Genomic DNA, 25,544 nt, shown 5'->3' on the forward strand with positions numbered 1-25,544 from the left:
TCATCAAATAAAATATTCGGTGGTGTAAGCTTTTAAAGATGTATAATAAATAATTTTAATCAGAATAAATGTCAGCCTCAGATAAGACATTTTATTTTTACTATGGCGTGCAACATGGTTCAACATGCCAATAAATCAGCACAATCGTCTTTCGGTTATCCAAATTGGCAGCGTCTTGGAGCAAGAATTGGTATCATCTATACTGTGCTAATGACGATACAAAAGAAGAGTAACGTAGAGCAAAGTACAATACGGCAAAGGAGGCATTTATGGTAAGTGCATGGGGTGTATTTATAGATGTTTGCTTAGATAGGCTACATGTGTGTAATTTCAAAAGCATCTTCGAGGGGGCCTTGATTCCAGTTTCATACAAGATATTAGAACACACAACATTTTAGAAAACTGGCAAAATATATGATTCTTTGAAAATCAGCTTCTTACATAAAAACAGTTGCTGACATCACATTTTGTTAAGAAAATCATTTTCATGGAATGTGCACATGAAACAATCCTTGAGAATTAAACAATCTCAACACTAGGCCTAGATAAAAAATGACATACAGTAAAATGAAATATCCATTAACTATCCAGTTAATCATTTTCATGTGCTGCCTGAGTGAGCTCTGTCATAATTATTAGAGTTGAATCATTAATGTTGATGATCAAAAATGATGATTATGTCCCTTCACGTCACCGTTCATGTAGACGTCTAGTCCTGGTCAGTCCCACAGAACACCACCTTGCTCTCCAGTCGAGACCGCTCAGCCTCAAACACCAGCTTGTGGCTCAGTAGAGTCTCCTCTGGTCCGGAACGGATAAAAGATGCATCTCCACTCTACGCGACACACACACGCGTCACATTTTTTTCCATCCACATGAGTGTAATGTAAGGTTTATTTATTTCACCATTATTTAACCAGGTAGGCTAGTTGAGAACAAATTCTAATTTACAAATGCGACCTGGCCAAGATAAAGCAAAGCAGTGTGACACAGACAACACAGAGTTACACATGGAATAAACAATAAGCAAGCCAATAACACAATAAACAAGTCAATGACACAGTAGGAAAAAAAGAAAGTATATATACAGTGTGTGCAAAAGGCATGAGGAGGTAGGCAATAAATAGGCCATAGGAGCGAATAATTACAATTTAGCAGATTAACACTGGAGTGACAAATGAGCAGATGAGGATGTGCAAGTAGAGATACTGGTGTGCAGAAAGAAAAAAAAAGAGCAGAAAAGTAAATAAAAACAGTATGGGGATGGGGTAGATAGATTGATTGGGCTATTTACAGATGGACTATGTACAGCTGCAGCGATTGGTTAGCTGCTCAGATAGCTGATGTTTAAAGTTGGTGAGGGAAATAAGTCTCCAACTTCAGCGATTTTTGCAATTCGTTCCAGTCACTGGCAGCAGAGAACTGGAAGCAAAGGCGGCCAAATGAGGTGTTGGCTTTGAGGATGGTCAGTGAGATATACCTGGAATGTATATGGAACGTGTGCTACGCGTGGGTGTTGTTATCAAGAACAGTGAATTGAGATAAGGCGGAGCTTTACCTACAGTGCCTTGCAAAAGTATTCGGCCCCCTTGAACTTTGCGACCTTTTGCCACATTTCAGGTTTCAAACATAAAGATATAAAACTGTATTTTTTTGTGAAGAATCAACAACAAGTGGGACACAATCATGAAGTGGAACAACATTTATTGGATATTTCAAACTTTTTTAACAAATCAAAAAACTGAAAAAATGGGCGTGCAAAATTATTCAGCCCCCTTAAGTTAATACTTTGTAGCGCCACCTTTTGCTGCGATTACAGCTGTAAGTCGCTTGGGGTATGTCTCTATCAGTTTTGCACATCGAGAGACTGAAATTTTTTCCCATTCCTCCTTGCAAAACAGCTCGAGCTCAGTGAGGTTGGATGGAGAGCATTTGTGAACAGCAGTTTTCAGTTCTCTTTCTTCTCGATTGGATTCAGGTCTGGACTTTGACTTGGCCATTCTAACACCTGGATATGTTTATTTTTGAACCATTCCATTGTAGATTTTGCTTTATGTTTTGGATCATTGTCTTGTTGGAAGACAAATCTCCGTCCCAGTCTCAGGTCTTTTGCAGACTCCATCAGGTTTTCTTCCAGAATGGTCCTGTATTTGGCTCCATCCATCTTCCCATCAATTTTAACCATCTTCCCTGTCCCTGCTGAAGAAAAGCAGGCCCAAACCATGACGCTGCCACCACCATGTTTGACAGTGGGGATGGTGTGTTCAGCTGTGTTGCTTTTACGCCAAACATAACGTTTTGCATTGTTGCCAAAAAGTTCAATTTTGGTTTCATCTGACCAGAGCACCTTCTTCCACATGTTTGGTGTGTCTCCCAGGTGGCTTGTGGCAAACTTTAAACGACACTTTTTATGGATATCTTTAAGAAATGGCTTTCTTCTTGCCACTCTTCCATAAAGGCCAGATTTGTGCAATATACAACTGATTGTTGTCCTATTCCTTGTTCTTCATGATGCTCTCTGCGCTTTTAATGGACCTCTGAGACTATCACAGTGCAGGTGCATTAATACGGAGACTTGATTACACACAGGTGGATTGTATTTATCATCATTAGTCATTTAGGTCAACATTGGATCATTCAGAGATCCTCACTGAACGTCTGGAGAGAGTTTGCTGCACTGAAAGTAAAGGGGCTGAATAATTTTGCACGCCCAATTTTTCAGTTTTTGATTTGTTAAAAAAGTTTGAAATATCCAATAAATGTCGTTCCACTTCATGATTGTGTCCCACTTGTTGTTGATTCTTCACAAAATAATACAGTTTTATATCTTTATATTTAAAGCATGAAATGTGGCAAAAGGTCGCAAAGTTCAAGGGGGCCGAATACTTTCGCAAGGCACTGTAGCATAGACTTATAGATGACCTGGAGCCAGTGGGTCTGGCGATGAATATGTAGCGAGGGCCAGCCGACTAGAGCATACAGGTCGCAGTGGTGGGTGGTATAAGGTGATTTGGTAACAAAATGGATGGCACTGTGATAGACTGCATCCAGTTTGCTGAGTAGAGTATTGGAAGCTATTTTGTAGATGACGTCGCCGAAGTCGAGGATCGGTAGGTTAGTTAGTTTTACTAGGGTAAGTTTGGCGGCGTGAGTGAAAGAGGCTTTGTTGCGAAATAGAAAGCCGATTCTAGATTTGATTTTGGATCGGAGATGTTTAATATGAGTCTGGAAGGAGAGTTTACAGTCTAACCAGACACCTAGGTATTTATAGTTGTCCACATATTCTAGGTCGGAACCGTCCAGGGTGGTGATGCTAGTCGGGTGGGCGGGTGCGGGCAGCGAACGGTTGAAAAGCATGCATTTGGTTTTACTAACGTTTACGAGCAGTTGGAGGCCACGGAAGGAGTGTTGTATGGCATTGAAGCTCGTTAGGAGTTAGTTAGCACAGTGTCTAAGGAAGGGCCAGAAGTATACAGAATGGTGTCGTTTACGTCGAGGTGGATCAGGGAATCGCCCACAGCAAGAGCTACATCATTGATATATACAGAGAAAAATAGTCGGCCTGAGATTTTAACCCTGTGGTAACCCCATAGAGACTGCCAGAGGTCCGGACAACATGCCCTTCGATTTGACACACTGAACTCTGTCTGCAAAGTAGAACCAGGCGAGGCAGTCATTAGAAAAACCAAGGCTATTGAGTCTGTCAATAAGAATACGGTGATTGACAGAGTCGAAAGCCTTGGCCAGGTCAATGAAGACGGCTGCACAGTACAGTCTTTTATCGATGGCGGTTATGATATCGTTCAGTACCTTGAGCGTGGCTGAGGTGCACCAGTGACAGGCTCGGAAACCAGATTGCACAGCAGAGAAGGTACGGTGGGATTCGAAATTGTCAGTGATCTGTTTATTAACTTGGCTTTCAAAGACTTTAGATAGGCAGGGCAGGATGGATATAGGTCTGCAACAGTTTGGGTCTAGGGTGTCACCCCCTTTGAAGAGGGGGATGACCGCAGAAGCTTTTCATCTTTAGGGATCTCAGACGATACGAAAGAGAGGTTGAACAGGCTGGTAATAGGGGTTGCAACAATGGCGGCAGATAGTTTTAGAAAGAGAGGGTCCAGATTGTCTAGCCCAGCTGATTTGTACGGGCCCAGGTTTTGCAGCTCTTAAAGAACATCTGCTATCTGGATTTGGGTGAAGGAGAAGCTGGGGAGGCTTGGGCGAGGAGCTGCGGGGGGGGCGGAGCTGTTGGCCGGGGTTGGAGTAGCCAGGAGGAAGGCATGGCCAGCCGTTGAGAAATGCTTCTTGAAATGTTCAATTATCAAGGATTTATCGGTGGTGACTGTGTTACCTAGCATCAGTTCAGTGGGCAGCTGGAAGGAGGTGCTCTTGTTCTCCATGGACTTTACAGTGTCCCAAAACTTTTTGGAGTTAGAGCTGCAGGATTCAAACTTCTGCTTGAAAAAGCTAGCCTTTTCTTTCCTGACTGACTGCGTGTATTGGTTCCTGACTTCCCTGAACAGTTGCATATCGCGGGGACTATTCGATGCTATTGCAGTTGTTTTTGTGCTGGTCAAGGGCAGTCAAGTCTGGAGTGAACCAAGGGCTATAACTGTTCTTAGTTCTGCATTTTTTGAACGGGGCATGCTTATCTAAGATGGTGAGGAAATTACTTTTGAAGAATGGCCAGGCATCCTGACTGACAGGATGAGGTCAATATCCTTCCAGGATACCCGGGCCATGTCGATTAGAAAGCCTTTGACAGTGATGATGGGGGGTCGTTTGACCGCGGACCCATAGCGGATACAGGCAATGAGGCAGTGATTGCTGAGATCCTGATTGAAAACAGCGGAGGTGTATTTGGAGGGCAAGTTGGTCAGGATAATGTCTATGAGGGTGCCCATGTTTACAGATTTAGGGTTGTACCTGGTGGGTTCCTTGATGATTTGTGTGAGATTGAGGGCATCTAGCTTAGATTGTAAGACTGCCGGGGTGTTAAGCATATCCTATGAGTGAAACTGCAAAAGGTGTCATGACTGTTTTTTTAAAGGTGTTATGAATGCCTTTTGTATACCCCCTTCAGGTAGAGTTAGGCCAAGAGTTTTTACAGTACCATTCTGTGATTTTATTGAACCAGGTACTGCAACAGTGTAAATTCACAATGGGGTTTGATTGAATCCAAACAACGATCTAGATAACTCAAATAACATTTTGTTCCACGACGTTCCACGACATCAATGTATGATTAACACAAGCCTAAGTCAAAGCGCAGATCTCAAGTTTTAAAAAAATTGTCCCTCAATGTTGACATTCACACAGGCTCCCAGCACTCACCGCCACAGCAGAGATGAAGGCTTCCACCAGTTGGTAGTCCGCCCCGCCGTGCCCGCCCATGCCAAAGGCCCCTGGGGCGCAAGTCTCTGCTGTGTGCTTGGTGGCCCTCCCTGTGAGGAAGTCAAACACTCGAATCTCATGTCCGTCACACGACAGCTCCCCCTATAGGAACAAAGCAATCATTACATGATAAGAAAATGTTTGCAGGTTTTCTTTATGTACTAAAATCAGACAGTAGCCAGATACATCCAGCTCTAGCTTTACTGCTACTACAAATACAGATTATTATTCATAAGGATAAATATTCCCGGACAGAGAGATACCAAAGTTCATAAACTATGACACCGAAATTCAGGTCAATAAACTATTTCAGTTAGATTATGAATATTGATGGGACACACTCTCTTTCTATTCAATCCATATCCGTATCTTATTATCATATCACATTAATTTCAATCACACAAGTGGCATATTAATGATCAACAATTAATTATTCATAATGATTTAACCTGATGTTGGATTATTCAAGATTGTGTCTGGACTGGAGTGCTACAGTACCTTGCTGCCATAGATGGTGGTCCTTCGCTTACATATCTCCTCTGTAAATGCCACCATGGAAAAAGCAGCTGTAAGACCCCCTTCAAACTCCATGTTCACCACCTGTACACACAGGTACAACAAGGTGAGAGAAGAGAGATAAAGAGAGGAGCTGTGTCGACTTGAGCCAATATCAAATCCAAGTCAAATTGTATTTGTCACATACATGTGTTTAGCAGATGTTATTGCGGGTGTAGTGAAATGCTTGTATTATTATTTCTGACCGAAGCATAAACTTAATTTAAATACAACAAAAGTATGCAGGACTTAATTTACAATTCTGTAACCACTCTTCTGACACTTGGAATAGTCTGTTACGAAAGAGACACTTATTCTAAAGGAGATATCCTGTTAAAATAAAGGTGAAATACTGAGTAATAAATAATAAATAAATAATTCATAATAAGTGTAGCTGTATAAATGTAGGATAACCCTTTTTTTCTAAGCATGGTTTCTCTGCGCTAGCGGCTAGCCAGATGGTGGTCAGTCTTACCTGGTTGGTGCAGACGTCGTTGTCACACTGGTAGACACAGCGGCCGTACGGCCCTGATTTCAGAGCCTCGGTCACAGACTCAATGTCTGGGAGAGAGTTGGAACATATCACAGACACGGGCCAGCCCACACAGCCCTGAGAGACACACACAGGCCGGGTTACTGTAAAGTGCTTTTTGATAACTGCTGATGTAAAAAAAAGGGCTTTATAATTACATTTGATTGATTGACACAGATTTAGATACACACACACACACGGCCATTTTCTATGAGCCTTCTAATTTACACTGCTTACCCTGAATAATAATTGCCCCTCGTGGGACAAATCAAATGTAATTGACATGAATGGAAAAACCTGTTTGACTCTGTCCAGGTAGATCTTGCGTGCAGAATATGGGCAAGATTCCTCTACAGGGCAGTCTAGGCAGCGGTCTGCAGCACCTGGTGGCTGGAGGAAAAACTCTTTAGCACTGAATCACCTTGGACTATTTTCGGGTGGGTTTACCGAAAGCGTCGTAGCACTCACATCATCTACAGCAAATCCATTGTAGGCAATGGATCGAAAGATGATCTTAGTGCTACAAAGCTTTTCGGAAACCCACCATTATACTATGTAGGACAAAATGGAAGCTCATTGTGGACTTATGTCCCAAAGGGGCCAAAGAGGATTGAGTACCTTTGACAGAAATCAAAAGCGATCTAAAAACAAACATTAATACAACGAGTGATAATATCACACAATGAGTACAGTATGATTAGAAGGTAACTCAAAAGTAAAAATCAAATGTAAAAGCATGGACATCAGCTGCTTCGGGAGAGGTGGATGTAAGGCAGGAAACTGGGGTTGTGGTTGTGGGAGTGTGATGCAATGCTTTGTCAGCTATGTTTTCCCAGACAAAGAATCACCAGGAGTTAGTTACAGTCAGTTCTCAGGCTTATGGGGCAGCATCTGTTCTCCCACCGTATCGCCTGTGGTGTGCTGTTATTCTAACACAGTGACTCTGTGTAAAGGTTGTATCGGCTGTTGCTGTAATGTTTTCCTTAACGATCCATATTTTTCCTAGTTTGGGTCCAAATAGTTGTGAAATCAGTGGTTCCAGTATATTAAAAACTAAACAATATATTTGAGATGGTATGGGAAGTATTTGAGATGGTATGGGAATGTGGATGCTAATATGTTAAAGTAACACATTCATTCATGTGTATGTATCTATGGTTGTCATCACTCCAGGGCCTGTATTATTGTTCAATGGCATGACAAACCCATTTTTAAAAAACTATTTAGAGTTCAATCAGTGTCCAAAACAGACAAACATAGTTGTACCACTTCCTTTCTGATTACAGTGCATTCGGAAATATTCAGACCCCTTTACTTTTTCCACATTTTGTTACGTTACAGCCTCATTCTAAAATTGATTAAATTATTATCTTTCCCTCATCACTCTACACACAATACCCTGTAATGACAAAGCAAACAGGTTTTTTAGATCTTTTTGCAAATAAAAACAATTGAAAAAATACCTTATTTACATAAGTATTCAGTCCCTTTGCGATGAGACTTGAAATTGAGCTCAGGAGCATCCTGTTTCCATTGATCATCCTTGAGATGTTTCTACAATTTGTTTGGAGTCCACCTGTGGTAAATTCAATTGATTGGACATGATTTGGAAAGGCTCACACCTGTTTATATAAGGTCCCACAAACCAAGCCATGAGGTCGACAGAATTGTCCGTAGAGCCCCGAGACAAGATTGTGTCGTTAGGAAACCAACTCTTCCAAGACCTGGCCACCTGGCCAAACTGAGCAATCGGGGGAGAAGGACCTTGTTCAGAGAGGTGACCAAGAAACCGATGGTTACTCTGACAGTTCCTCTGTGGAGATGGGAGAACCTCCGGAAGGACAACCATCTCTGCAGCAGTCCACCAATCAAGCATTTATGGTAGAGTAGCCAGACGGAAGCCCCTCCTCAGTAAAAGGCACATGACAGTCCACTTAGAATTCACCAGAAGGCACCTAAAGGACTCCCAGACCATGAGAAATAAGATTCTCTGGTCTGATGAAACCAAGATTGAACTCTTTGGCCAGAAGGCCAAGCATCACATCTGGAGGAAACCAGGCACTGCTCAACACCTGGCCAATACCATCCCTATGGTGAAGCATGGTGGTGGCAGCATCATGCTGTGGGGATGTTTTTCAGTGGCAGGGACTGGGAGACTAGTCAGGACCGAGGGAAAGATGAACGGAGCAAAGTACAGAGAGATCCTTGATGAAGTCCTGATAGCTTTGGAGCAGGTTCTCAGACTGGGGCGAAGGTTCACCTTCCAACAGGATAACGACTCTAAGCACACAGCTAAGATAATGCAGGAGTGGCTTCGGGACAAATCTCTGAATGTCCTTGAGTGGCCTAGCCAGAGCCCGGACTTGAACCTGATCGAATATCTCCGGAGACAACTGAAAATAGCTGTGCAGCAACGCTCCCCATCCAACCTGACAGAGCTTGAGAGGATCTGCAGAGAAGAATGGGAGAAACTCCCCAAATACTGGTGTGCCAAGCTTGTAGCGTCATACCCGTGAAGACTTGAGGCTGTAATTGCTGCCAAAGGTCTAAAAACCTGTTTTTGCTTTGTCATTATGGGCTATTATGTGTAGATTGATGAGGGGAAAAAATGATTTATTCCATTTTTAGAATAAGGCTGTAATGTAACAAAATGTGAAACAAAGTGAAGGAGTTCAATACTTTCCAAATGTATATGAGAAGACCACAAACCCTTTTCTCTTTGCGGAAGTGACTGAGAGATCCAAATGATGACACTTTCAAACACCTGTGAAGAACAAGCTTTTTTTAATAGGGCTGTCAGTCGATCAAAGAAATTAGTTGATTAACTTGTTATTTTATTTATATATTTTTTTAAACATTGCCTCTTTACCTTCGTCCTCCAGCCCAGTGATGTATCAAGTCAATGTCATGGCAGGATTTGGCCAGAAGTGCAAAAGAGCTCTCAGCCTCATTCCTCCAGTTCCCTCGAACAAAGGAGTGGGCAAAGTGAAAGAAACCCACCTAGAACAGGAGAAAGTAACCATGGAAATCTTTGCAGATACTTTAACCCATGCAGGCTGCACTGAGAGTGGAGGTCACTATTCAAATGTGCAATACTGTACGAAGACCTGGGTTCATATACTATTTGAAATCGTCCATAAATATAAGCGTTTGCTATAGCCTGTCTGGAGAGCCTAGTTGAGCGGGCTTTGCAGTTTTGCAACTATTATAGTAAGTGAAGTTTATTTATTTATTCTGTTGGTTCCACTGTGCACGGCAAGATCACTCAAACACAAATACATTAAATACTATTAGTACTTTATAGTAATAGCACTTGAACCCAAGTCTGGCTATGCTCTATGTAAATTATGTAAAATTTACACAGTATTGTAAATACATCCCTACCGGTTCTAGGTGTTGAATATGGACCAGGTCTCCAATCGCTCCACTGTCCATCAGCACCTGTGGGGTCAATTCCAAAGCATTGGCAACACACTATATGGCAGCCCTTCTCAAGATTGATTTGACTGCTTCTATCCCGCGAGGAGCACCTTGTTACTAGGCATATTTTCGCTCGAGCTCTGATTGGGCATTAAATCCAATCACAGTAGCCATTGTCCTAATGATGCTGGTCTACGCAAAAAGCATAGATCTGTGCAAAACATACTGTAATATTTCAAATAAATGAATATACACTTACTTTTATCTTGTGAATGACAGGGTCATATCGGAGGACATGGCACACTGTTAGCATCACACCATTTTGAATGCAAGTTCTTACAATCTCTGTGCAGTCCTCAGCTGTTACCTAATACGAAAAAATATAAATTTGACACTGCGCGTACACACGCCCACAAAAACAAACACGGACAGACACAGACACACTCTTTCTATATCTCTAGATATGATTGATTGTATAAACTATGTCTACTGGGCTGGTATAGGGTAGCTGAAATAATCTTGTCTTGATCAGACATCACAACAACATACATCGTATTTACAGGGGTTGGGGGAACACTCACAGCCATGGGCTTCTCCAGAAGAATATGGTAGCCTTTCTTTGCCAGTGCCACAGCGGGGTTCTTGGCAAGAAGACAAGAACACACACTCACTCAGAACACCCATCATGGATTCTCAATCTTAGCCTGCTGTAGCATCAATGGGCAAAATGCTAGACACTGAGCATCCTAAAATAGTTCTGTTGAAATGGTTGCTCAGATTCTGTGATATACCAAATGTGATTAATTGAGTAACAAGTATGCTCTACTACTCCTATTACCTTATGTTGGCGGTCTGGAGTACAAATGAACACAGCATCAGCAAACTTCTCCCTTTGTACTATACCACGCCAATCTGGGAAAGAGGAATATAGGTAACATATGTCATAACACTTTTCATAACTGATTACAATGCATGCAAAATTATACTGGTTTGTACTTGACATTCAGAGACATAAGATGCCACGAGAGCTTATTGTTACGACATGCTTGTGATAATATGACACTGTTATGCCGTATAGTTCAAATTAAGTGCTACCAAATAATCAATCCAGCGTATATCGAAAAGGAGAGGGAGAAAATGGGTGTGGACCGACAATTAAATATTTTTCACTCATACCAGCAAACACGTTGACATCTGCTATTCTGTGTTGCTTCTGAAGTTTCTCCCGTGCAAATTTCCTGGGGTCAGCCACTCCAATGACCTACAGTTCATTTGAGTTTTCATTGTTTCCATTATTATCATCATCATGACTTTTATGTAAAACCTTAGTCAAGACCGAATGGCTACTAATCGGTAGGACATTTAAATTCTGATGGAAAGAAGTGATGAATGATTTAGCCTAGCAGGGATGAAAGCCTATATCTCACTAAGATCAGATGGTCTACTCATTTAAGTTATTTCAGTCAATATTGACAAGATCAGATGTAGAGAGATGTTGGGGAGCCTTACTCGCATGCGTTGAGGCTGGAGGGAGGCAAAGTGTGAGTATGTCTCCCCACGGTTCCCAGCTCCCACCACAATGACATCCACAGGTGATGCCATCCTGTCTTTCTGGGCCCTGCTTCAAAATGACAAAGACATCAGTTCAAACCAGCCATGTTTCATTTATTGATGTATAGGATGTTTAATGCTATTGTTTTCGTTGACTGAACATCCTCTTAAGACTGACTGAGCTTTATGTAATAGATCATTTTCATGGTGAAAAAAATATAAAACAAATATTATTGTGCCAAGTTATATTTGAAGAATGACTAATTTCTTGTTTTCCTAGTTGAACTTATTTGATTTACTTTTACATTAATAATGTATTCGTTTAAACAAGGTTGTCACTAGTTAACACAGCCACAAAGTAAAAATTGGCCATGTTGTAAAAATTCATGCAAACAAATATGAGGTTTTTGGTCTTCATTCAAGGTTAGCAGTGTTGTTAAGGTAAGGTTTCACATCTGATTTTAACATGCTGACTACACCGGGCACGCATGTTGATTGTGTCCATCCACAGCAGACGAGATCAGGACATGCAGGATGAAATATCATAATATCATAACGAACTCTGAACCAACTATATTCATTTGGAGACAGGTCGAAACACATGAAACATTCATGGACATTTAGCTAGCTAACTTGCTGTTGCTAGCTAATTTGTCATGGGATATAAACATTGGGTTGTTATTTTACCTGAAATGCGCAGGGTCCTTTTTTTCCTGGATCTTTGTAGAAATGTGACCCATTTTGAGTCACACAACATCGTGTTATCTAATCCGACAATTAATCCACAGATAAATGGGGAAATTTAGATAGTTTCTAGTAATCGACATTATATGGCAGTTAGCAACCAACTTTAAGGTGCATTACCACCAACAACTGGACTGGAGTGTGGACCGCCAGCTTCCAATCACCTGCGTGGGTATATGCTCCTAAAAATCAATGAGATGGGAGAGGCTGGATTTGCAGTGCGTCAATCGTCAAAAATAGAACCAAGACCTATTTCGTAGGAACTCGTTGACGCGCGCGAGCAGTTTGGATGAAATGATTGAATAACATGTATGTGTAAATTTATGTGTAAGAATGTAAGAAAATAAATTGTAGAAATAGGCGGGGTTTAGCCATAATTATGACTGTGTTAACTAGTGACGATCTTTTAAACAAAGCATGTACGTTGTTTCCCTTTGCTGACAAGATAAAATGACTGTCACATGATCATATAAAAATCAGCAATAGTAGGCTGAAGGTTAAACGGGGATGCAATATTTCAACAACAAAAACACAACGACCATTATTCACGCCCGAGTTTATCTTTGACCGTGTACAAAAAACGCGAAATTCAGATCTATAGTTTTTTTCTACAAACGTTTGCATACAATATTGGCTACAGTAGGCTACCTACCTTAACCGGCGGTGGTCTTCAGTGAATCCAAGATTCGGTGGATGCATCTGCGCAAATTCTTCTGGGGAGGAACCAATAGTAGGATAAGACATGGTTATGCCAGACATTGAAATCGATGCACACGGAAGGCGTGAAAATACAATTTCATAAGCTAATGCCACTGTTTGCTAGCACGATTATAGTGTACGAATTATCTTGATTTTTCGCTATTTACCCATACACTGTTGTAAAAGGGTATTTTTGGTAGTTAATTTAACCCTTTCACTATAGCTAGCTAGCTAACTTAATTTTTTTATTTCGTCTATTTTACCAAGCGAACTGCGGTGCAGCCAGCAACCAATATGAACGTTGATACTCCACAGCCAGTCATACCAGGGGGCTCTTCTTCAATTTCCTCGACATCCAGTAATTGCATCACTAACAACAATGCAGCAACTAATGTCAGCAGTATCCCCTCGGTTGCCATAAGTAATGGTAAGTATTTCCGCTCATTTTGAGGTTATAAACAGCTTTATGAGCTGGCTTTAGACACGGTTACACAACACATGAATGGTCTGCTATTTACTAGCTAAGCAAACTAGATCAAAAGTGACTCAGAACTGTTGAAATTCTTCAAGTACAGTATCCCACACATCATATAGCACTATACAGAACTTGAAACTCATCTTAGATCTAGCACGTTCATTGCTTGCTGCTTTGTGAAACAGTCCATAGCTTAGCCCAAAGCTGGACCTTGGCTATCAACATCTCAGCTACATTTAGGAAGATATTAAACCATTTCATTATGTTTTTTTTTTGTTTCAGCCCCAACCTCGGCTACCATGGTCACACCATCATCTGACACATCCGTGTCCAACGGTGTCTATGTTCCCAGTGGCATTGCCAACGGCGATGTGAAGCCTGTAATCTCCACCACACCACTGGCTGACTTTCTCATGCAATTGGAGGACTACACTCCTACAGTGAGTCATACCCCTTTTTAAAGTCGTAACATTAGTTCACGAGAAGACAAATGTAGATTACGTTTTTCGCATACCTAGGCTGATGACAACAGTCAATTTACTTGTATACATATTGCATATTTGTGTGAAGTAGTTTATATTTAGCATATAAATGTCCTTCCGGTATCAATTGTGGTGATGCTAGGGTACAAAATACCATACTAAAACACATCACAATGACTTCAGTCCAACCATTTGTTTGCCAGATCCCTGATGCAGTGACAGGCTACTATCTCAACCGGGCCGGCTTTGAGGCGTCTGATCCGCGAATGTAAGCCTTATCTTGTTTACCTCTTTACCTGCAAAGTGTCCTCTCCATCTTTCAGCTTTTACACCATTTATATCAACTAATTTCAGCGCCAAACGTAAACATTAAATATGCCCATCGTTTTCAGAATCCGTTTGGTCTCCCTAGCAGCTCAGAAATTCATCTCAGACATTGCTAACGATGCCCTGCAGCATTGTAAAATGAAGGGCACAGCCTCTGGGAGCTCCAGGAACAAGACAAAGGTTGGTGGATTTCTGATGGTATTGAAACATAACATAGGCTAAACATCTCAGTGAATGAACACTAACTGTTTACATGAGTTGCACAGAATTATTCATGCACAAGTATGACTGTATTGTTGATTGGTTTCTCACTACGTCATCCCACCTCTTCTCTTCCAAAGCAGGACAAGAAGTACACATTGACCATGGAGGACCTCTCCCCTGCCCTGTCTGAGTATGGCATCAACGTAAAGAAACCTCATTACTTCACATAGGATATTGGCATATGCAGTCTGGCAGCTTCTGCTGTTTTTGCGCCTCATAAACCCCTTATGATGGTCCTTTTAGGATGGTCATGGAATATTAATTGCAGTCACTATTTTGTTCTGTTTTTTTTCTTCCAAGTAGAGCATGCTTTACTTTGTTTGAATTTGAGCTTGTAATATTTTATTGAGACAAATAAAACGTTCAGCAATTACTTATTTCTGACTTTGTGCTTTTTCCTTTATGTACTTTGGTGTACAAGGAGAAGAGTTATGGGTCGTTTATATACTCTATTGATTTGGATGCGATAACATTAGTATCCCCAAAAAAATGTTTTCTTGAGTGGGGGCAATCAGTAATGTTTGTCCATGGAAGTGAGCCGTAGTAATTGTCCACCCGCGGCTACCGTAGATTTAGGAACTGCAGTTCTTTTTGAATTAGTTCGCTAATGACATGCTTTCGGCTAACCACTGAATAGTTTCACGTATTGTTTTACTTGTGCGTGAAAATAAATAACAATGAATGTTCAGCCTTCTAACCCCAACAACCCGATTGTGTTCTTTGATGTCACCATTGGAGGACAAGTGAGTAACTCGTTTTATTGCTTTCATACCTATGAAATGGCCAGCTAGCACGTTGTTGGCTAGCCTGCCAGCTAACGTTAGCTAACTTTCCCCAAAAATGTAATTTTGACAAATCTAGCTAGCCATCACGTTGAAGCTAAAAAACATCCCATATAATATGTAGACATGTGGTCTCAAGCAATAGATAGCTAACGTTACGTGATAATAGTTGATTTGTAGTAGCTACGAATGCACAGTTAATAAATCCAAAGGCGCAACATCGCGAGACTTCCGGGAACGCTTGCGAAACACATCAACATTTGAGGGATGATAGAAGTGAAACATACTCCCTTTGAGAAAATTAACTACTCTGAAGATGCAACGTAGATTTGAGCCTATGTCTTCATTATTTTAACATGTTCTTAAGAAAGACAAACTGACACATTTTCGTCAAACTGCTTCTCCAACAGAAATTCCCCATCACACTCGTGGGCGATGTCATGGCAACGTTGGCTAGTTAAATTCATGCGGAGAACACGTATTTCGGAGCGCCTTTGATTTGACCACATACGCGGCTCGTCGTGAGACGGTCTTTAGACCGGATGACGTTTCTCTTCATGAACTTAGCTAGCCAACGTCGTCATTACATTGCTTACGTGTGATTAGAGCTTTCTATAGGCTAAAACGTATTCGCCAATCTTCATACTGTTCTGTCTTTGACAAAGGCAAAAACAGTACCGAATATTTTTATGAATAACCCAAGATGGATCACAGCCTGTCGTTTCCAATGGGAGAAAATTAATCAGTGTCGCAGCGATCTAAGGCACTGCAACCCAGTGCTAGAGGTGTCACTACAGACCGTGGTTCGATCCTGGGCTGTATCACAACTGGCCGTGATTGGGAGACCCATAGGGCAGTGCGCAATACGATTTTCTGACTTGCCTAGTTAAATAAAAACAAGCGAGGAGATGGGCAAAGCATGAGCTAGCAATATCCTATTGGCACGTTCTAGCAAGTATTCACATATTTCCGTTAGGGAACGGCTACTTTGTGAAGTGGGTGTTTGCAATAACTCAATTCACCCTTTAACAAAAAAACAACATTTTGTTGAAACTTTGTCAAAGAGTAAAGTCTACAAAACGTAGTCCACTCTGTTTGTAACATATAGTTTTGGAAACAAAACTGTATTGAGATCAAATGTTTCATCAATGAGTAAGTTAGCAGCATTCTGGCCACTGGGCTTCCTCATTACCATATAGTGAGTGGAAACGCCAACTGGATGCTTCACATTTATACACCTGGTGAAATATCTGGTTCGTTGTTCCATCTGTGACAGTACAGTAATGTAGATAGCCAGAAAGTGCTGCTCCAATAGAAATCCCCTATCACACTTGTAGGCAATGACATAGGAAATAAATAGTAATGGCGTCTTTTTGTATGCACTAACTCCGCCATGGTTCGTTGTACAAAGTTAATGTAGAAATTAATGAACTACAAACCCAACTCTGTTTTAAAGTTGAGAAAAGTTATTAATCCTCACTAGCGTTAAGATTATGGGAAACCTTTGGAACTTAACTTTCATTTAAGCAAGAAAGAATCTTTCAAATATAAAAGATAGGCTAACTGTGTGCGGTTTAGCAAAATAGCACCCAGCTGTTTTTACACACCGCCTCGCTATGACACATCCTCTCACTTTGCGGTCGCATTTCCAATGGACTGTTCAATTTCACATTTCCGTCTAGATCGCGTTTCTCAAAATACAGCAGGGTGCAACTTTCCTAAACTGCGTAAAGTTAAGTGTATCTTTTTACAAGTGTTAATTCTATACATAGAATATTTTTTATTATTCTTGCTTATATGAAAGTTAAGTTCCAAGCGTTTTTAAAGTTGTATCGCATGCCAGGCGTATTTGCGTTTAGACAGAGCATTTCCCTCACAAGGCTAAAGGGGATGTCCAATGGCTCAATGTAATGCAATGGAATTGAAGTTAATAGTGGTTCTCCAAAAACCAGAGAATATTCAGAAAGATATTACATTTATATTTTGTATCAAATAAAAAAATGTTGCTTGCATACACCACCAAGATGGCATAGCAGTCAGACAGACGTCTTTTGTCCTCGTCTTGTTGTGTCCCATATATATATATATATATATATATATATATATATATATATATATATATATATATATATATATATATATATATGCTAACTGTGTGCGGGTTATTTTTTTTCTTGGGCCTCAAACTTTTTTTTTTTGCAAATTGGATTGATCCCCTCTACCACACAGAACCCCACTAATCCTACCGACGGAAACGCACGAGGTGGCTAAAAACAGACCTCCATCCTATGCTAGCTTGCTACCGATGGCCTTGTCCATTGCTGTTCTGGTTAGTGTTTATTGGCTTATTTCACTGTAGAGCCTCTAGTCCTGCTCACTATACCTTATCCAACCTATTAGTTCCAACCTATTAGTTCCAACACCCACACATGCGATGACATCTCCTGGTTTCAATTATGTTTCTAGAGACAATATCTCTCTCATCATCACTCAATACCTAGGTTTACCTCCACTGTATTCACATCCTACCATATCTTTGTCTGTACATTATACCTTGAAGCTATTTTATCGCCCCCAGAAACCTCCTTTTACTCTCTGTTCCAGATGTTTTAGACGACCAATTCTCATTGCTTTTAGCCGTACCCTTATCCTACTCCTCCTCTTTTCCTGTGGTGATGTAGAGGTGAATCCAGGCCCTGCAGTGCCTAGCTCCACTCCTATTCCCCAGGCACTCTCTTTTGATGACTTCTGTAACTGTAATAGCCTTGGTTTCATGCATGTTAACATTAGAAGCCTCCTCCCTAAGTTTGTTTTATTCACTGCTTTAGCACACTCTGCCAACCCTGATGTTCTAGCTGTGTCTGAATCCTGGCTTAGGAAGACCACCAAAAATTCTGAAATTTTCATCCCTAACTACAACATTTTCAGACAAGATAGAACTGCCAAAGGGGGTGGTGTTGCAATCTACTGCAAAGTTAGCCTGCAGAGTTCTGTCCTACTATCCAGGTCTGTACCCAAACAATTTGAACTTCTACTTTTAAAAATCCACCTCTCTAAAAACAAGTCTCTCACCGTTGCCGCCTGCTATAGACCACCCTCTGCCCCCAGTTGTGCTCTGGACACCGTATGTGAACTGATTGCCCCCCATCTATCTTCAGAGCTCGTGCTGCTAGGTGACCTAAACTGGAACATGTTTAACACCCCAGCCATTCTACAATCTAAGCTTGATGCCCTCAATCTCACACAAATTATCAATGAACCTACCAGGTACCTCCCCAAAGCCGTAAACACGGGCACCCTCATAGATATCATCCTAACCAACTTGCCCTCTAAATACACCTCTGCTGTCTTCAACCAAGATCTCAGCGATCACTGCCTCATTGCCTGCATCCGTAATTGGTCAGCGGTCAAATGACCTCCACTCATCACTGTCAAACGCTCCCTGAAACACTTCAGCGAGCCGGCCTTTCTAATCGACCTGGCCGGGGTATCCTGGAAGGATATTGATCTCATCCTGTCAGTAGAGGATGCCTGTTTTTTTTTTATTTTTATGCCTTCCTAACCATCTTAAATAAGCATGCCCCATTCAAGAAATGTAGAACCAGGAACAGATTGTCTGGGGAGATTGGTTCTCCCCAGACATGACTGCCCTTAACCAACACAAAAACATCCTATGGCGTTCTGCATTAGCATTGAACAGTCCCTGTGATATGCAGCTTTTCAGGGACGCTAGAAACCGTTATACACAGGCAGTTAGAAAAGCCAAGGCTAGCTTTTCAAGCAGAAATTTGCTTCCTGCAACACAAACTCAAAAAAGTTCTGGGACACTGTAAAGTCCATGGAGAATAAGAACACCTCCTCCCAGCTGCTCACTGCACTGAAGATGGGAAACACTGTCATTGAGAATTTCAATATGCATTTTTCTACGGCTGCACCCCCCACAGCAACGTGCCCAAGCCTTCCCCATTTCTCCTTCTCCCAAATCCAGTCAGCTGATGTTCTGAAAGAGCTGCAAAATCTGGACCCCTACAAATCAGCCGGGCTAGACAATCTGGACCCTTTCTAAAATGATCTGCCGAAATTGGTGCCACCCCTATTACTAGCATGTTCAACCTCTCTTTCGTGTCGTCTGAGATTCCCAAAGATTGGAAAGCAGCTATTACTAGCATGTCCCCCCCTTCAAAGGGGGGGGACACTCTTGACCCAAACTGCTACAGACCTATATCTATCCTACCCTGCCTTTCTAAGGTCTTCGAAAGCCAAGTAAACAAACAGATTACCGACCATTTCGAATCTCACCATACCCTCTCTGCTATGCAATCTAGTTTCATAGTTGGTCATGGGTGCACCTCAGCCACGCTCAAGGTCCTAAACGATATCTTAACCGCCATCGATAAGAAACATTACTGTGCAGCCGTATTCATTGATCTGGCCAAGGCTTTCGACTCTGTCAATCACCACATCCTCATCGGCAGACTCAACACTCTTGGTTTCTCAAATGATTGCCTCGCCTGGTTCACCAACTACTTCTCTGAGAGTTCAGTGTATCAAATCGGAGGGTCTGCTGTCCGGACCTCTGGCAGTCTCTATGGGGGTGCCACAGGGTTCATTTCTTGGGCCGACTTTCTTCTCTGTATACATCAATGATGTCGCTCTTGCTGCTGGTGAGTCTCTGAGCCACCTCTACGCAGACGACACCATTCTGTATACTTCTGGCCCATCTTTTGACAGGCAAGCTTCAATACCATTACAACTCTCCTTCCGTGGCCTCCAATTGCTCTTAAATACAAGTAAAACTAAATGCATGCTCTTCAACCGATCGCTGCCTGCACCTGCCTGCCTGTCCAACATCACTACTCTGGATGGCTCTGACTTAGAATACGTGGACAACTACAAATACCTAGGTGTCCCGTTAGACTGTAAACTCTCCTTCCAGACCCACATCAAACATCTCCAATCCAAAGTTAAATCTAGAATTGGCTTCCTATTTCGCAACAAAGCATCCTTCACTCATGCTGCCAAACATACCCTTGTAAAACTGACCATCCTACCAATCCTCGACTTCGGCCATGTCATTTACAAAATAGCCTCCAATACCCTACTCAACAAATTGGATGCAGTCTATCACAGTGCCATCCGTTTTGTCACCAAAGCCCCATATACTACCCACCATTGCGACCTGTACTCTCTTGTTGGCTGGCCCTCGCTTCATACTCATCGCCAAACCCACTGGCTCCATGTCATCTACAAGACCCTGCTAGGTAAAGCCCTGCCTTATCTCAGCTCGCTGGTCACCATAGCATCACCCACCTGTAGCACGCGCTCCAGCAGTTATATCTCTCTGGTCACCCCCAAAACCAATTCTTTCTTTGGCCGCCTCTCCTTCCAGTTCTCTGCTGCCAATGACTGGAACGAACTACAACAATCTCTGAAACTGGAAACACTTATCTCCCTCACTAGCTTTAAGCACCAACTGTCAGAGCAGCTCACATATTACTGCACCTGTACATAGCCCACCTATAATCTAGCCCAAACAACTACCTCTTTCCCTACTGTATTTATTTATTTTGCTCATTTGCACCCCATTATTTTTATTTCTACTTTGCACATTCTTCCACTGCAAATCTACCATTCCAGTGTTTTACTTGCTATATTGTATTTACTTTGCCACCATGGCCTTTTTTTGTCTTTACCGCTCTTATCTCACCTCATTTGCTCACATCGTATATAGACTTGTTTCTACTGTATTATTGACTGTTTGTTTTACTCCATGTGTAACTCTGTGTCGTTGTATGTGTCGAACTGCTTTGCTTTATCTTGGCCAGGTCGCAATTGTAAATGAGAACTTGTTCTCAACTTGCCTACCTGGTTAAATTAAGGTTAAATAAAAATAAATAAATGTGTGTTTCTCTTTTGGTTGCACTGTCTGATGCACTGTTATCTACTTTTAAACGTGGCCACGTCACATAGAAACGACTAGTTCCGGCAAAGATGTTGTGAATGCAACATGTCTGGCAGGTGAAATGGTGAGGGAACTAGTCACTCAGTGCAAAAGGTGGATTTAATATTTTTCCGAATTTTGTCTGGTTTATCGAGAACCATTTGCAACTGGACACACATTTACAAGATACTTTTTCTCAATTCGGAAGAAAATTGTAAGTAGGCTATCGCCAAGCACAGGTTAGTAGAACATTTGCCCGGAATGCTTTACACTAGCTACTTATCAACGACTAATCGCTCAGCTGGAACGCAGATAGTAATGATCAGACTAGCCAAAGATTTATTAGCTAGCATTGTGGCTCTCCTAGCCTAGTCAGCATGGCTATGGGTCTCCAGGACTATAGGTCAGGGGTGTTCGAATCCCAGCCTGGAGGTCCAGACTAATAGTGCTGCTTTTCTGTTCTAGCTGATAATTGATTGCACCCTCTGCACAGAGTTGTGTGGTGTCCACTCCTAGGTCTAAATCAGTCCTTGTTTAGAGGGGAAGAATGAATATCAGCAGTGGAACCGGGCTGGTTTCGAGGTCCAGATTAGAGTTTTCCTTTGGTAAGAGGACCCAATTCATTTGGAATTTGACTCTTTCCTCTCCACCAGATACACTAAATAATAGACAGCCGTTCATATTTTAACGTAATCTGACACAAGAAAGTTTGGTCATGACTCATGAGGACATTGCCCATTTGACATGACCAGCAGATGGAGTCTGTTACCAATATTGTGGATTTTGTTAGGGCAGTTGGTCATTTGTCACTTTAGGAAAAACACAGCGTACTTGGCAGGAAAGGGCGGGACTGTGTCATCACATTTGATGACTTAAGCCGGTTTTTAATTGTGTGTAGGACACTGTAGGCCTACACTAGGGGCTCAATTCAATCATTGTTGTACAGTAGCAGTCTTTTCCAATGGTAAATATAGGCCTTTCCATGGTTGCATAGCCCCAAATATGTTTTGGTGTCTCAGATTGTTCTGGTAATTCTCACAGAAACTTATATTGAACAAAAATATAAACGCAACATGTAAAATGTTGGTCCCATGTTTCATGAGCTGAAAAAAAAATGGCAGACATTTTCCACACACACATCTTATTCCTCTCAAATGTTGTGCACAAATTTGTTTACATCCCTGATAGTGAGCATTTCTCCTTTGCCCAGATAATTCATCCACCTGACAGGTGTGACATATCAAGAAGCTGATTAAACTGGCATTGTGTCACACAACACAATGCCAGAGATGTCTCAAGTTTTGAGGGAGTGTGCAGTTGGCATGCGGACTGCAGGAATGTCCACCAGAGTTGTTGCCAGAGAATTGAATAATAATTTCTCTATCATAAGCGGCCTCCAACGCCGTTTTATAGAATTTGGCAGTATGTCCAACCGGCCTCACAACCGCAGTCCACGTGTTGTCATGCCAGCCCAGGACCTCCACATCTGGCTTCTTCACCTGCGGGATAGTCTGAGACCAGCCACCCGGACAGCTGATGAAACTGGAGTATTTATGTCTGTAATAAAGCCCTTTTGTACAGGAAAAACAAATTCTGATTGGCTGGGCCTGGCTCCCCAGTCTTGTGAAATCCATAGATTAAGGCCTAAATAATTATTTCCTTATAAGAACTGTAACTCAGTGAAATTGTTGCATGTTGCGTTTTATATTTTTGTTCAGTATATCTGGGGGGAAGGATGCTTGATATGCTTTTACATTTGTAAAATAAACCATATTTAAGAAAATTGTGATAGTGGCAATTTTAGGCCCTTTTTAGGCCTATACATGCATACATTATACACACTACCTTTGTTTCATTATACTCGGTTGAAGCTTTATGAGTGAACAAAGTAAGCATGAGTCATTTGGCACATTGTGGATATAGGATACTCCATCTTATTCCTGCACAATAGGCCTGGCTGTCATTGAAAGACTCAGGTTGATGTATCATTGAATTTGCAAACGGTGTAGTCAGTGTGAGGAAGTTAGTTGTAAAACAAGAAACAGATCTACGAAAGTTTGTTTTAAACACCACATATTTGTGGACAAACCAGACCTACAAGAAAGTGTCTACCATTGTCCTAAAAAGAAAGGCATTTAAAAAAAAAAAATGGAATATCTACATTGGTGTACAGAGGCCCACGATCAGCAACCATCACTTCTGTGTTCCAATGGCAAGTAGTTAGCTAATCCAAGTTTATAATTTTATAAATAGTACCCGCAAAACACCAGTCTCAACGTCAACAGTGAAGAGGTGACTCCGGGATGCAGGCCTTCTATTACAGGTGATATTGGTGTATTAGGATGTGGATAGGTGTGGTTGTAAGGTTTTTTAGATACATTTCTGGATTGAATGGGATCCTATGGGCAAATTGGATAATAATTTATAGGCATACTGTATCTAAATATGTGAGATATGGACCAAAAACTGTCATGGGTTATCAAACAGCATTATATGTAAGTGTGAAAACCGATATAAGTCAATGGGGGATATGCTCCTTTAAGTGACGGGATTGCTCTTTGCTGAAACACAAACTGCAGATTTTCTCCTGCAGTATGTTACATGGGTTTTGTACACCCCATTTTTTTGGTGGGGGACAAACCATACTTATTCATTGTTGTTTTAACCAAAAGTCTATACAATAGTTGTAAATAGTGGTCCTAGTAGATAAAGTTACCAACACAGCACACCCATTGAATATACATTAGAATTAGCTTAATACCTAAATTATAAAGGTTCTCATTGCCAAAATGGACCTCAAAATGATGTGGTAATCAAATTTGTGTTTTGGTAAGGAGGCCCTTAAACCTTGGCTAAACCGGCCACGCTCGTACGCAGGCTTGCACGTTTCGCTTTTGTCTTGCTGCACCAGAAGCGATCGGGACAAGCAAGTTGAAATATTAAAACAAACTCAGAACCAATTATATTACTTTGGGGATAGGACGATGTGGTTAGTGCCTTTTCCTGGTTACATTTTTGAGTGGAAAATGTTTTCTGATTTCACCATGATTGAGGAGTGATAACATAGTTAAGTACAAGTGACTGAGATATAATCACTAATTCAGAAATCTGATGCCAGTTGACATTAATTGATCAGGTAGTGACTTAGCAGGTAGGAAATAATGCTAGCAATACAGCAGACCATGAGGTTCAGTATTCAGTGCCCAATAAAAAGTGTAATCAATTCAAATGTATTATAACTTACCTTGACTGGATGTAAGCTATCAAGAATTATCATATTTCCATTCTTTCTGATTGTTTACCCTAGAACCGTTGGGTTGGGTCTTATGTAGATGCCTTCCAAAAGTGCCATGGAGGGATTTCCATCTGGTTTTGCACAATTTCAACATCTGTGAAGAGTAAAATGGACATGATTGTTAACCAATAACCAAATATTTATTTTGTCATTAGCAGATACTTGGCATCTGGAGGCTTTATTTTCAGCCTGGCCTTCACCTATCATCTTTAAATCGATTATGGAGATTTTTGAGGCCATATGTCGCCAGCATCCATCCTCCTCTCAATCTGCTGTGACCCACCGAGGAAACCTAGATACAAACTGCTCAAGAGTTTAAGAAAAAAATGGGACTTTCCCAATTGTTTGGGATTGGTTGATGGAAAATGTATTATGATCACCAAACTCAGGGAGATGTTTCTTTAATTATAAAGGAACCCTTTCTGTGGTGCTACTTGCCGTTGTGGATGCCAACTATCGCTTCACAGCTATTCAAGTTGGGGGATTTTGGAGAAACTCCGGAGTCTATGCCAACTCTCCAATTGGAAGGGGAATGGGGTCAAAAACCCTGCAGGTGCCCCAAGATGCCTTTCTGCCTGGGAGTGAAGAGTTGGGAAATATACCATACACAATAGTGGGGGACACTGCTCTCCCTCTAAAGCCCTACCAATTTAGTTGCATATGCGGCAAAATATTTGGCTATGCGACCAGGAGTTTGTTTGGGAGCACTGTGCGACTTTGAAAAAGATCTCCCAGATAATTGCGGTAATGATAAGGCATCCCTCTACCGTTGTTTCCGAGTGCCCGAGAGAATTGTTAGCGTCATGGTTGCACAATTACTTCAGAGAACTGTTTGCCTCTAACCCAACCAGGTTAACAGATTTGACCTATATTACCCACGCAACATTCTTATTTACATTTTGTTCAGTCATGTCACCGAATTGACTAACTTCACCAATATATCCAAACATTTGGGGTCACAGAAGTAACGTTTCTTCAGGAGTTCAATGATTTACATGACAGATCTTCCATGACAAACTTAATGTTTTTAAAGATACGGTGTAAAAATGTAGAAACCTAATATTCTACATGTGGCTTATAGGA

The 25,544-nt window shown here is 41.4% G+C and overlaps 3 protein-coding genes across 8 annotated transcripts in view; 2 read left to right on the plus strand and 1 right to left on the minus strand.

Moving 5' to 3' along the window:
• Window positions 1-65: 65 nt before the first annotated feature.
• LOC139416398 (putative oxidoreductase YteT) lies at window positions 66-12,960 on the minus strand. Of its 4 annotated transcripts, XM_071164975.1 has the most exons (15): window positions 12,849-12,897; window positions 12,140-12,378; window positions 11,411-11,522; window positions 11,078-11,162; window positions 10,740-10,813; window positions 10,483-10,542; window positions 10,161-10,268; window positions 9,866-9,922; window positions 9,351-9,481; window positions 9,191-9,245; window positions 6,779-6,871; window positions 6,425-6,559; window positions 5,893-5,994; window positions 5,335-5,496; window positions 68-835 (listed from the first exon to the last, which is right to left on the minus strand). In XM_071164975.1, the coding sequence occupies exons 2-15, from the start codon at window positions 12,190-12,192 to the stop codon at window positions 710-712; spliced, it is 1,353 nt and encodes a 450-aa protein (XP_071021076.1). In that variant the 5' UTR covers window positions 12,193-12,378; window positions 12,849-12,897; the 3' UTR covers window positions 68-709. The 4 variants fall into 4 exon arrangements, with proteins under 4 accessions (XP_071021075.1, XP_071021076.1, XP_071021079.1 ...); XM_071164974.1 differs by lacking the exon at window positions 12,140-12,378 and having other exon boundaries at window positions 66-835; window positions 11,411-11,519; window positions 12,849-12,960; XM_071164978.1 differs by lacking the exon at window positions 12,140-12,378 and having other exon boundaries at window positions 12,849-12,912.
• LOC139416399 (transcription initiation factor TFIID subunit 10-like) lies at window positions 12,418-14,820 on the plus strand. 2 transcript variants are annotated; one of them, XM_071164979.1, is made up of 5 exons: window positions 12,418-13,322; window positions 13,653-13,810; window positions 14,056-14,120; window positions 14,245-14,359; window positions 14,521-14,820. In XM_071164979.1, exons 1-5 carry the CDS (start codon window positions 13,190-13,192, stop codon window positions 14,611-14,613), a joined length of 564 nt encoding a protein of 187 aa, XP_071021080.1. In that variant the 5' UTR covers window positions 12,418-13,189; the 3' UTR covers window positions 14,614-14,820. The 2 variants fall into 2 exon arrangements, with proteins under 2 accessions (XP_071021080.1, XP_071021081.1); XM_071164980.1 differs by having other exon boundaries at window positions 12,953-13,322; window positions 14,524-14,820.
• A 172-nt stretch (window positions 14,821-14,992) lies between these two features.
• LOC139417253 (peptidylprolyl isomerase H (cyclophilin H)) overlaps window positions 14,993-25,544 on the plus strand; it is a 35,372-nt gene continuing 24,820 nt past the window's right edge. Inside the window, exon 1 of one of the 2 annotated variants that reach the window (XM_071166504.1) lies at window positions 14,993-15,186. In XM_071166504.1, the coding sequence (XP_071022605.1) occupies window positions 15,121-15,186 (66 nt within the window). In that variant the 5' untranslated portion in view covers window positions 14,993-15,120. The remainder of the gene's footprint in view (window positions 15,187-25,544) is intronic. The other variant, XM_071166503.1, reaches the window with a different exon arrangement.

Source organism: Oncorhynchus clarkii, chromosome 9 (assembly GCF_045791955.1).
Source record: "Oncorhynchus clarkii lewisi isolate Uvic-CL-2024 chromosome 9, UVic_Ocla_1.0, whole genome shotgun sequence".
Lineage (NCBI taxonomy): Eukaryota > Metazoa > Chordata > Actinopteri > Salmoniformes > Salmonidae > Oncorhynchus > Oncorhynchus clarkii.